The 13,526-nt window shown below is 37.3% G+C and overlaps 1 protein-coding gene across 5 annotated transcripts in view; it reads right to left on the bottom strand.

Moving 5' to 3' along the window:
* THSD4 (thrombospondin type 1 domain containing 4) overlaps positions 1–13,526 on the bottom strand; it is a 317,288-nt gene that overhangs the window by 222,483 nt on the left and 81,279 nt on the right. For all 5 annotated transcript variants that reach the window (XM_062627009.1, XM_062627000.1, XM_062626986.1 and 2 more), the window contains one exon: positions 7,106–7,535. In XM_062627009.1, coding sequence (XP_062482993.1) covers positions 7,106–7,535 — 430 coding nt within the window. The remainder of the gene's footprint in view (positions 1–7,105; positions 7,536–13,526) is intronic.

Here is a 13,526-nt window from a genome sequence, read left to right as displayed (position 1 = left end):
CAGCCGTCAAGATAATTAATATGCTTGCTATCTTTAACAAATGATAATGCAAACAGAAATACAGAAAAAGAAAACAGTACATTGTTTGGCTAGAAAGTTACTGAATGTGAAGCCAAAACCCAAAGATAGCTTGCAGAAAAGAGCAGGGGATGTTTCACTGGCTTCTTCCCTCTACAGATCATCCACTGCCTCTCCAACACTGCAGTGACAGATACAAAACATACAGGATTGGCTTTCCCACAAAGAAAAGTCAAGAGTCTGAAGATAAACAGCCTTAGCAACCTATCACTACAAAGAAGCTCTGTTTTATTAATTACACTTGCATGTCTCTATGTGAGCAATATGCTGCAAGCAAAGGTGTCTTTTCTGGACAAACACACAGCACACTTGATGAACATCTGACAGCAGGTGTTTTCTACACCTGCAATTAATGAGAATAGTAAACAAATGTTCCTAAGTACAATCTTTAAGGAAAAAAAAATTGTAAATTAATTGAGGGATTTCCCCTCATCCAAGTTTGTAGACATTTGCAGCTTCCTCTGCACCGAAAACCTGGATGCGATTAAACCAACAGGGGTAAAATGCAAATTTTTTGTTCATTACAGGAGTGTTGAATAATTATGCTCAGAATTTCAAGCAAAGACTTTTGCCAACATGAATTGACAAAAAGAAACAAAGACAAGCTGGAATGCCTTTAAGTATCTCTCACAACACTTGTCTATATTGATAAATGACAACTACTCAAACTTACATTACCCTATTAAGCAAATCTACAATATGCCAGGAATGCAACTGTCTGACTGCAAGTCTGAAGTCACAAGTTTCACTGATCCATTTCTTCTTCAAAGCTTGGCACTGAGTTTATGTCTGAACAACAACCAGGCCACACATCTGTATCACCCTGATCACCCTACAGTCATGGTATAGTGTGGAACAACAAAAACCACTGCATTTCAACAAGCACCCAAATGAAGTTTCCAACTCAACTCCACAGTATTTTGAGTGCTAATGATGCTATTCAGAACTGATGAAGTGATTGGATAACAGGATCTTTTCCCTTTCCTCTTCTCCATGACACCAGCTGTTCATTTAGTGTAAGAATAAGAATGGTAAATTCTCAGACAACTCAAATTGCTGTATGAAGCCTGCCATTCACAGTTCACTGGGAAGTTAGGAAACAAACGTTTTAGGCAACTGACAGGCATTTTGGTTCTGATTTTGAGGCACTTAGAAGAAATATTAACATTTTATATCATGTTATTGCTACGCATAAATGAGGGTCTGAATTTTCAGCTGTTCTTAGACACAAATTAACTTCAACCAGTACATGGACTTCTCCAGCTTCACCCTTTAACAGGCTCAAAACTCAAAAAAAAACCTTAGAGAAGAAAAATGCAGGATCGTACACTCCGAAGCTCTACTGCTAACCATACCTTTGGAAATAATACTGTACATTAATAATCAAGAAAATACCTATTGGGAAGTTGACAGAGCCTCTGGAAAATTTAACTCCCAGAATGCTCAAGCTAAACCCCAAACATATTAATGGTGCTAAATGTATACAAATTGTCTAACTCCTATGCTAAACTACGGTAACTGTCTGTCACATATAAACACCAAGAACAAACAAGAGAATTGACTATGATACTTAGGAGCAATGGCATGAACTGCTCCTAATTCAAAAAGGATTTGAAAACTTAGGTTGAACATTACAATGTTATTCAGACATTTTTACAAGAGGAGCAATTTTTTATATGACAGTAACCATGGTCCATTGTCCTGCGTTATATTTATAATGGCTTGAGATATCTCATTTACTGTGAAGTTATGTATGGCACTGCTTCAAAAGCACTACTGTTCTCTATGGAGTAAACATAATGGCAGTCAGCATGGGCCCTCACTTCAGATTTTCCAAATTGATGATGTGAATCCCACTTCTTTCATAACATTTCACTGGGTGAAAGGGCTGGTGCCATTCATTAAAGATCAGAACTCAAACTACAAGCATGTCCCAAAATGCCTCAATTATAAAAGTTTGTTCTGCATGACCCAAGGCAGAGTTAAGATAGTTCATTGACTCACTATGGCAAGGTTGGCATTTCTTGCCATAAAAAATTTAATTCTTCTATGTGTAAACTGAATATTAAAGTTTCTTCCCGTGTCTTTTGGATAATGCCCTTGCACTTTTCGTAGATTTTTGTTACTGATACACACTCAAACTTTACCTTCCTGTGGAATATTTCTGGTTTATTGCCTTAAGGCATTTATCCAAGGCTCCAATATATATTTATACCACTTTATATATTTATATCCACTTTATTTATACCTTAATAAGTTGTCTTTGGAGAAAGACAAAAATCTCATCATTTCTGTTACAGATCCCACGGGTCATTTCTCCTGACCAGGAGAATACAGGTTATGACTGTAGCCATGTATACACTACAAAATTTTTACCTGCACCTATCCTTTTAGTCTGTTTCTATAGTTCTTGGCATAACAGGGCATTAAATCATGACTCTTGGACTCCTAGATGCTAAATTAAAGTAACTTGGATTTATTGAACAAAGCAATTGACTTTTCAGTTAAAATCCATAAGCCTCTAGACATCAATTTTTTTCTGAATTGTGTGATTCTGGCCTTACTAAACATTTACGAGGTTAGTAAGTAATTAACCTACTAATAAATAATGTAGTAGTGTTCCGTTCCTGGCACACTTGTGGAATAAACTATTTGAGAGAGCTTCTAAAGTTATCCCAACATATTTTTCCTAATGATTTAAGGCAGACAGTTTCCTATAATTAAGTTCCAATAGGAACATCGTAATGCAAAACATTTTCTAACACAGTCTTCTCAGTTGTTGAAGAGGATGTCATAAAGCCACGGTGCAGAGATGAAGAGGGGAAAACTGTGGTCTAAGAGCTTAATCAAAGACGCCTCTATGTGGTTCTTTTTTATACAAGGGGCAACTGATAGAACTACGTAGGATATTTTACAAGCACTATCTCTGTGCCTCTGGCTGGCGAGTTAAGACCCCATTAGTGGCAACACATTCTGAATTAATATTTACGCAATTCTGCTTCAAATACCAAAACAGCCAAAGAAAGAACAGCACAACCCAAAGTAATGTAAGCTTTTAATAAGTTTCCTATACACCCACAGAACGACAAGCTACCAAACGTACATACAATCGCATAGTGTTTGCAGGGAAAATTCCTCAAAAGTCAAAGTTAAATTTCCTCAGGAAAAGTTATGTCATCATAACCCTGCTTTACCACTTCTGTCAAACACCTACTCTATACAAAAACCAAAATGAAAATAAATAAACCACACAGTAGCTCTTTGGGAATAAGAAAGGGCTTTTCAGTTTAAAAAAGAAAAAAAAAAGCACTCTTAAAAACATGTGGTCGTCTATTTGTCTTCACCTCAGTATATGAATGCAATCCTCACAGGCCCCCTATCACTTCTGAAAAGACCTGTCTGGCAATTACAGTTTCTGTTCCATACAAAATTAAACATTTCCACTTCTACCTTTGTTAAAACTTGAAACGTTTAAAATGTTTCATTTTCTGTAGTGTAGAAAACTTTCAAAAATGCTGGGTCAGAATGCCAGCAAGCTGGTGAAACATCCTGAGATCCCAGGTGCCAAGGGAGCCTGCCAAGGCCTACCTATATGCTTAGGTGACAGAAAAGCAAAGCAGTCTTCAATGGACTCAACATATTCCTGCAGAACACTTCAATTCTATTGAATTAGGGTTCTGCTTCCAAAAAAGTCTTTCAGTGGGAAAGTGTTAATACACACCAGTCAAAATTAGAATCATTGGTATCATTACTATTCTCTAGGAAATTAAATATATTAATTTACCCCATCATGGTAGATCTGGGGATTGGCCATAAGCCTTTTACTTCACTTCATCCCTTCGACAGTAAAACCCCTTTCCATTTCCAGAACTGCTTTTCAGATACTTTGCATTCCATGCAAAGATGCCATTCACAAGTGCTCTACACACAGGAACACAAATCCAAGTTAAGAACTTGCATTCAGAACCAAAAGCTGGATTATCCATAGCTGTACTACTACAGTAATAATATGCATAGCTGAAGAGTCAGAGTAAGAAAGTAAAAGTTTCTGTTTTCTGATTCTATCTATTCCCTGTGTACACAGCCCAAGCAACCTGCAGCCTGAAGTTAATTTATAAATATATTCTCACAAAGAGCTAGTGACTTGGCAATGCTTGAGACAGGTAATAACAAAAAGTGCTCAGTAAACAAATGTTCCATTTGAGTTCCTTCCTTTGTTCTGGTAACAAACAACCCAAACAAGTTTGCATTCAAATTCTACTTCACCCACACCCCTGTATAATTCTCCCTCCTGTAATGCAGAGGGAAATACGGAAGATTTACTCATCACTCCCCCATCTTGGAGGAACACAGATTACAGTTGAAGAATCCTATTGTACTGCAAATAGCTTATGGTTTCAGTTAGATCTGACAATACTGTTTGTGTGTAAAGGACAGATGTTTGCTCACTATTCCCTGCTGAAGGAAGTGACAGGCAGCTGTATATTCTGAGGTGAATGTGTACAAAGCCTATATGCAAGGTGCTGAAGAGGAGAAGCCACTTGTACAATAAGAAAGTAGGTTTAATGACCTGCAAAAACACTTGAACAAACACAAGCACTTTGAGGTTCTCCCTAACCAAACCCCACAAGTTAAACTTTTACGAACCAAGCTGTCAGTCATGTAAAATGAGTTCAGCTATTAATGAAAAACCAATAAATGTACAATAATGAGGAAATGACCTAATGGACCAAGGCAGATTGACTTAATTTGTTATTAATTAACTGCCCTAAGGAGAAAATGTAGAGGGAGTGGCCAAACACAACCATTAACAGAATACTTTCCGCTCAATACATGAGATTTTCATTTTTGGTATGACCAGGAAGTATTAAAAAAGAAAAAAGAAAAAGAAAGAAAAAAGATACTGTTCTCTGCATGCTGACAAGATCACTGCTTCATGTCACTGCCGATAAATTCAATTAAAGCCCAGATAGAGAAGCATTTAATCAGGAAGAACAAGCAAACAAGTGAAACACTATGGGCCTTGTTTTGCTCTTGTCTGGCCTTTATACTAAAAATGTTCTTAGCAACTTTTCTATAATTATATTAATTAACGCATTCTATGGAGAAAAATAACTTTGAATAGCAATTACAGCTTCTCAGAGGGAAAGAGAAATGTCACTGAATAAAGAATATCACTATGTAGAGCTCCATGGCTAGGAGAAACTACATCATCTACAATTTCAGTCTGTTATTAAAAGTCGCGTGTAATATAAATTAGTTCTTTCTAACTGCATTTAAACATGCAACAAGGGCAAAGATGCAGCAACAGTACAGTACGCTCACTTATTTTTGCTCTTCATCTATAGCATTCTTCTGTTTAAACAACAGTTTCTAAAACTGACATGAAGTTATTTTCACACCTGTTCCCCTACTACTGAAAGAAATCTGTCAATGGCCAAACCACTCATCATACTGACCTGCATGTCCTGCCACTGTCTAATTCACAAGCTCAGAGTTCTCTTTTCTCCAGCCCACTTGTCATTTTCAACAACTTTCCTTTACAACCCTTCCTTCTCCGTACCTTGGCCATCTGGGATTACGTCTTTCTTCTAGCTCATTTCTAACTTCCTCACCTCTCACCCCTTTTCCTCTGAAAAGAGATCTTTCCTGGAAAGGATCTTGTTACATTCCTGAAGTTAAGCAGAATACTGTCCAACTTCTTGCCTTGATGTAGTAGGGGATGAAGTAAAGACTGGGATATTTGTGTACTGCAGTGAGCAAATTCAGCACAGAAAACTTTCCAAATTAATGCCCATGTACTAAATTCATTTCCCATTTCCTTCAAAAAACAGTGTTTTTCAAAAGAGCTATTTGTACCAGAGACTATTCTCAGAGGCTCAAATTAGCCCTTTCATGTTTTCCATTTCAGACAAATACACTAAAAGTTTCCTGACATTAGAGCTCTGCAATCAATTGCTCTAGTTCCAAATCAATGGACTTTATTCATAAATAAAGCAGATGTAATAACTGCTACACTGAGAGACAAAAAAAGCACTCCTATGCTTTGTTTAGGTCATGTTTTTCTTATCCTGATCATATCTTCTGTTGCTACATCCCCACTGTGCAGGCTTCCACTAAACAAAACAGGATTCCCAAGAGGCAGAAGAATCAGATGTGCACCCACTCAGAAAAATATGGCCTGCTGTTTAAACATATTGAGACCACTCCACCATCCTGCTTCTAATATCCAAATACAAGCTTCTTCAAGTTTGCAACATTAAGTTAGATTAGTAACCCATGTAAGACACAAATATTAGGAAGAGATACTTTAGGAAATACTAAAGTGACACTGCCAGAAACGGAGACTTAGCAGAATAAAAATTGCAAAACCTCACCACCTCCCACATAGAACAGGGGACTGCCTGAGAGCACAGAGCTACACCTAGCCAAACATTTTGAATGAAGTAATAACAGAGTAAGTTTTACTTAAAAATTAACAAAGAACACATTTTCTCTCCAATAAACTAGGAAGACAAAATCAAAGCATGTAAAGCTTGAATACTGGTAAAAGTAGCATCTGTTACAGAACACGCACAACACCATGGAAAGATTCTGGCGTGATCTAGGCTACTAGGTGCTGGCTCTAAATGGTATTTAGAGCATGACTAGCACTCCCAAAAGGTTAGCCTTATCTTCAGATTCAGAAATAGGGAATCTTCTTAACATGGCCTACCCTAACTCCATTTTTCCATTTCTTACATGGAAAAACACTAAAATTGTCTGTGAATCAACTTCTCCTTTTATCGAATTAGAATTTTACGTATTATTAGATATAGCGACTGCTTAAAAGCCTTGAAGTTATGGTATTAGGTAGCTATAGTATTATGCATCTACTTTCAGTATTCCCCAAGACACTAAGTTAAAAAAAAAATATTCATTAATTAGGGTCAGTGTTCAGCTTTACTTCTTGACTATGCGAACATTTAGCATATTGGGGAAAACCAACAGCTGCCCAGCAAATTAAATATAGGAAAACCAGACTTACATTGGTGTTGCAGAGTTTATATTGCTTGTAAGCGCCAATGCACACAATTGCTGCAGCTCTTTGAGGCTGAGGCTGACCCTGGACAGCCTGGTGTGATGGAGACCCATGATGATTTGAGTCACTGCTGTGAAACAGGCTTTGAGATACGGGAAACGAAGATGACTGATAAACTGACGGTCCCAGCGCTTGATGTCCAGCCTGAGGCCCACTTTCTTCTTGATAAAGATTTCCATGTTGAAGTGAAGGACTAGCTCCCTGACTGTAAGTGTTCATGAGACTTGGACTCTGATGAAATACATGGTTCCTAGACGACTGTCGCTGTCTCCGAAGTTTCTGAGGCTGCTGACCGGTGTCCGTTTGTAAAGGTAAAATGTAGGGCACTTTCCCATATCCATACTTTCCTGGACCAATAGGATTTCTATTTCTGCTTCTAAAAACAGAGAAAGAGAGAGAAAACAGTTACTGAATTTGTAAGTGAAGGAACAGTTATTCACATGAATTGTAATTTGCCAGTTACTCACTGCAAGGCAACAGAAATTTCTATCTTTTTTACAGAAAACACATACAAGCTGTACACTTGCTTTGCGTTCTGGGAATCTATGAAAAAGTCTACTGCCTGAACTAAATCCTGGGCCCCCTTGGCTGGGATTCACATGGGAAGTCACTTAATGTCAACTAGCAAAGGCAAATGACTAGGTACGGTATAAAGTAGGAGTTTGGAGAGAGGTGGTTGTTTTCCCCTAGGTCTCTCCTTTAAAATGGAAATTCAAAGAATCAAAGTTGTATATTCCTAAAATTCATAACCATGTTTCTGAGGAGCTTGAAATACGTAACAGCAGGAAAACCCTACTATGGCTTTGAGTAATGACAGAAGAAAATCTGAATTCAGTATGGTGAAGACTTAAACATTTTGTATCTGTTTATAATGCCTCCTGCGATTCTGCTTCATTTGTTATTTAAGAAACATCAATAAATATTTAAGGAAAAAGTATAAGAAACACCAAAATATTACTGAGATACTTCTGGAAAAGATGAAAAATGCAGGAAAATATTCTTATTATGGTATACAGTTTATTTTCTCTTATTTGGCCAGTAGATATACTCTTTTCTTTTAGGCTGTGTTAAACCTGTATCAGCACTCTCAAACAGCTGGTACTCTGTGGAGGGTAGTTTTGTTCTCTGCACACTCACAGCAATATTGCACCAGGCCTTGATTTCTACTGCTGCAGTCTTAAGAATAAGTAGGCAAAAGTTTTCTTCCAGTTCAGAGCAATGTGTGAATACAGCTGGTTTTTGAACCTTTGCAGCTCAGGAAGGGAGACACCATTAAAAGAAGTAATTGTTTTTCTGACCATAAAATTTGTTCATATTTTTTAATATGTATACAATACTCTTGAACTGCAGTGAAAACCAGAGTTATAAATTGACATACTTATTGGCTAGAAACTGAAGTCTTACAAATGTCAGACACCAGATCACAGACTTTTCTTTGGGTTTGTTTTTTCTTGTGTTTGTTTTCTTCCTAAGTCTTATATTCTCCCAAGACTCCTGTTACATGGGAACCTTGGAAGTCATTTACTTAACATTCTAGCTTTATGGCCATGTGGGACTTTTAATCAATCTTCCTGGCTCAAGGATGTGTGAACAAGAGTGTTGATTTACCCTGGCAGATAAGCAGCCAGCACTCTTGAGCTGTTTATACCCATTAATCTGCTCTGTGACTGTGATGGTCACTGTTGAGGTGGGCTTTTGGTAGTTACCGTAGAGAAAAGTAGTACAATGGGGTTTAGCATTACAGAAGGAAAAAAAGCTTCCTGTAAATGGACAGGAGAGGAATGAAAGACAAATTATGAGTAGGAATTACTTGAAATGTTGAGACTAAACCCAACTTGATTTAAATGAGCACAGTTTGTGTTGTGTAGGGGATTATGGTTTTTTTCTGCTAGTTGGTTGGTTTGGGGTTTTTGGTTTTAGTCTGGGTTTTTTGTTGTGTTTTTTTTTTTTTTAACGGGCAAACATATTGATTCCCTCTATGTTGTTGCTATTTTTGATTTTTAGCATAACTCTTAATTTTTGTGCAAGACCAAAACTAACAAACACAAAAAAATCTTTCTTGAGATTTCTATTCACATTTGATTCATCTTGCAAAACAGATACAACTCCTTATTCTTATTTGCTCCAGCCTCTAATGATTTATACTGACAGCTGGTTTCTTCCCAACCTGACCATACCAAATTTGAAATCCCCGAGATACAAACCTTGGCAACAACTCCTAGTGCTGAGAAAGTTACTGCTTCATTGCAGGGAGCACAGATTGCAAGTGGTGGTGACTGCAGGGGTGGACAGAGGGTGGCAGGTCTACTGAAACTAGCTTTTTGAATTTATCATCTACAGTCAGGTCACTTGCATTTTTCATCAGCAGGAGAAAAAGCTGCTAATAACTGAGCAATAAACCTTGTGCAGACCAGTGGAATGGTAGGAATATGCTTCTGCCCCAGTCTCCTGAATGCCAGATTCTTTGCAGCAACAAACACTAGACTTTTCCAGAGAGGAGCACCTAGATGCATCATCCCCACTGGAAGAACTGCTGCCTGGCAAACTAGGAGAGATCACACAAAAAGTCAAAAATTAGACTGATGTCTGGCCGTTAATCTCCAGTTCAGGGTCATGAATCAGTACTGAACAGAATGGAAGGACGTGCAAGAAATGGTGATCTGAAATAAGACAATTCTGCCTGGAAAAAGTAATTAAATGGTCTTAAACATAGAATGACTAATATCTGAAAGGACTGATGGTTGAAGCCAGCAAGTGACCAAAAGCTGCTGGGACCTCATGAGATTATTTGTAAAAATTAGAAAAACTCGAGGGATGCCATTTTTCTTGTAAACTGGTTGACCACGGCAACAAGCACAGAGCAGTGACTAGAAGTAAAAGAATAACAACATCTTTACTGTTAGTTCCTGTCTCAGCTTGGCTTGTTTTTCTACATCTGTAACTTGGAAATGTTCTGGAGTCCCTGCTGATTAAGAAATGAGGTACTATTTCTGGTAGCCTAAGTTTCCAGCACCCTTATAATGAGATGCCTAAGGCTGCATTAAGCCTCATCAAAGGTCTTCTTTGCCTCTTTCTTTGGGCATAACTCTCAAACACACACACCTCCCTGACTGTTCAGACAAATCTGTTTAGCACTTTAATAACAAAAATGATGGTCCCCTTTAAACGTTAGCCAACCCAAGTATATTTTTGAGTTCAAAAATGCATTTGCCAAGACAAGTATGAAAAGAAGGGTTTTTGCTATTAATGTAAGGTTTGTAGAAAGCATTTTAAAATAATTATTTTTAGCTATTATTCTTATTGGTCTAACTATTAATAATTTCTCTCATGCTGAGGCTAAGTCAGAGGAGAATAGCGAGAACTGGCTCCTCACAGCACCTTTTGAGTGACGGAAAGGAATTTTATTGTAGCAGCTTTTTTTAAGCATACATGTGCCTTGGATGGCAAACAAATGCATTATCACTGCCTCATAGAGTTTATCCTAAGAACAATGCTTTGAACCTCAAGTGTTCTTGAGGTTCACTAAGAATGAAGTACTTTCAGAGCTGGTGGGCTAGTTATTTATATTGAACAGAAATCCTCTTTGAAGTAAGGATATGCAGCATCTTTAAAATACAAAAGTAAGATTAGAGATTTCCTGGGCTTCCACCTGTTCCCTTAACTGCTCTTTACAAAGCCAACGTATCTTTTTCATCTTTCCCTTCTTTCCATCACTTCCCTTCTTCTCCTCTCTAAACAGAGGCTCCCTGGCTCACTTCCAGCTGAAGTATAACTCGCTTTCTTTTTCTTCTGATGTCAGACAGAATGAAGAATGTATTTTACATGAGCTTTGCAGCATTCCACTCAACTTATCTCCTACCATCAAAATGCTTCTTCTCTTTTAAACAAAAAACTGCAAGGTTGAACATTAGCAAAACCTCTCATTTATGACACCACAGAAGACTTGCTTTCCTACTGTTGGAATGTTTTCTTAGAATAAATCCAAGGAAACCACTAATTTCCTTCATTTTCAATTCACAACCTTTCACACTGTTTCTCAAGGAGTAATGTAATGTTCTGGCAAAGTAACAGCCTTCAGCCACTAGTTCCACCAGTGATGAGGAGGAAAAACTGCACCAGAATTGCAGGCTTCATGATATTACATTCAGAATTTTCTCTTGTCTATTGGCAGAAATCATCCCACAAGCAGAGGAAGACTGTTTCTTCCCTCTATGCCCAGCTACAGCCATCACTATAATGAAAGACAGCAGACTGTCATCACAAAGCATCTGGATAGATGCAAAACCAACACTTTGCATGCACTTATAGTTTTGTGAGAGTTTGAGTTCAAAGCTTTTTCAAAATCTTCAGAGGCTTATCTGAGGAATCCTGTTCTGGTATAAACAGAGAAGTTCTCTAATACGCTAAGGAAACTCATCTCACCAGTGAGTCTGGTCTAATCACACATATAGCCTGATGCTGCTCCAAGCACTCAGGACTCAAGCATTCTTCAGGTTCTTGCCTAATCTTCTCACTTGGGAATTAAGCAGTTACCTATAATCTAATGTCTGAAGTGGTGCTGGCTGTATTTTTGTCCTGTCAACACAGCTAGCATCTACTCAAGTTGACTTTAGCAGTGATCTATCAACAGAAACACAGGTTTTATGTGCAAGACAAAAGTAGGAGAAAAGACAGAAGAAAGAGTACAATTATGATTTACAGCTGTATTTCCCAATCAATATTCCAGATTAAGTACCACTGCAAAATATCTTTAAATTATACTGATTTGTGCTTTTGCACTGCAGTTATTCATTTCTATCAAAAGAAATGCTCTAAAAGCACATTTCTTTGACTCCTACTAGCAACTGTGCTCTACAGGAGCTCATTCCCCTTAGATCCATATCAAAGCTCTTTAACTTAAATTTAAGTCCTATTACCCATCACGGTTTTAAACAGGACCAGACACATGCTTAAGTTAGCAGTCCAAATCCTCTTTCTCTAAATCAGTTACATACATCACTAAATCTGTTTCTGTGGATAAGTCTACCAAGATTTAACCTAATATTTTAATCATAGCAAATTATTTAGCAGCATTACATTACTGTAATTGACAGCTTTTAAAGAACACTACCCATTTACACACAGTTCAAGTATTTAACATAGAGTTTGCCTTGATTTTGTTTCAGAAGAACTGAAAGTGGCTTATTACCTATACCTGACAACAATGAAGTTTTTGAAACATCATTCCAATATACAAAATGTAATTAAGAAAAAAAAATATAGGGAGACCAAGAAGTCTTTGCAGACACAAAACTTCCACTTCAAATGCAAAAAACAGTTTCTAGTTACCAGGATAGGTACAAGTATATGTATTTTTAATGTATTTCATTATTTTTATTACTCCCACCATAGTATCATTAAATTAATTTCAGATATATATTTTTAATCCCTGGCACTTGCTTCATAATTTTTAAAACTCTAACTGGCCTATAACTGTCCTATTCAATCATTTACTTTCCAGTCCTCATATTGCTTTTAATTTTCTTTTATGTTTTAGATATTCTTAGGCATACAGTTAACAAGGTTTACTTTAAGAAGGCTGTCCACCATGCATTTTCACTCTCTTTTAAGTCACAAAATAAACTGACTTATCCTGGTCATAACTGCTATGAAGTTTATACTTCACTGTATTTTAGCAGATTCTTCCACAATAATGATTTTTAACAAAAATTCATGATTTACTGGTTCTGGGAATATATTTCCATCTGCTCAAAAGAGCTCTCAACAGTCAGGCTGATTCACATCAAAAGTCACTATGTATCACCTCACAGCACTGTATCATAGCCCTGTGAAGCTTTGAATTCCATGTACTCACTTTTCACCAGCTCTAAATCAACCTGGAGAAAACACTTGAACATGAACGAAAGAAGGGAGCCCTTTGACTCTGTTTTATGTTATGAAAATGCATGCCTGTCTGCTCGCTGACCAAGAAAACAGCCATAAAGCAGCAAGCAGTTATCTTTGTCAAATGTTTGGTCACAAGAGTTAAACAACCCCTTCTGAGAGCGTATCACACATTGAAAATCAGAGCTATCCTCACAAACTTCTTTTGCTGCATTATAGCATATTGTTCACACCTCATCAGCACATGTCATCACAACTAAATCGGTGCAGGCATTCACTTCATTTTACTGGTTTTCATAGTCAAGGTAACTAAATCAAGGGAACTAACTAGTCTGGTTTACATGTCTGGTAACTGGTAACCTCATCATGATTTGTGGATATTCACTACTTCTCATTTATCATATATGCATATGAGTAGTAAAACTACTGAGAGCATATTTGACTTCAAAATTTCAACTATACCTAAAAAGTCCACCTTCTGTAG

This window comes from Pezoporus occidentalis, unplaced genomic scaffold, assembly GCF_034315485.1.
Source record: "Pezoporus occidentalis ecotype Australia unplaced genomic scaffold, CSIRO_AGI_Poc_V1 ctg11, whole genome shotgun sequence".
NCBI classification, from domain to species: Eukaryota; Metazoa; Chordata; class Aves; order Psittaciformes; family Psittacidae; genus Pezoporus; species Pezoporus occidentalis.
Note: the sequence above shows the minus strand (reverse complement) of the source record. Positions and strands in the feature narration are given on the sequence as shown.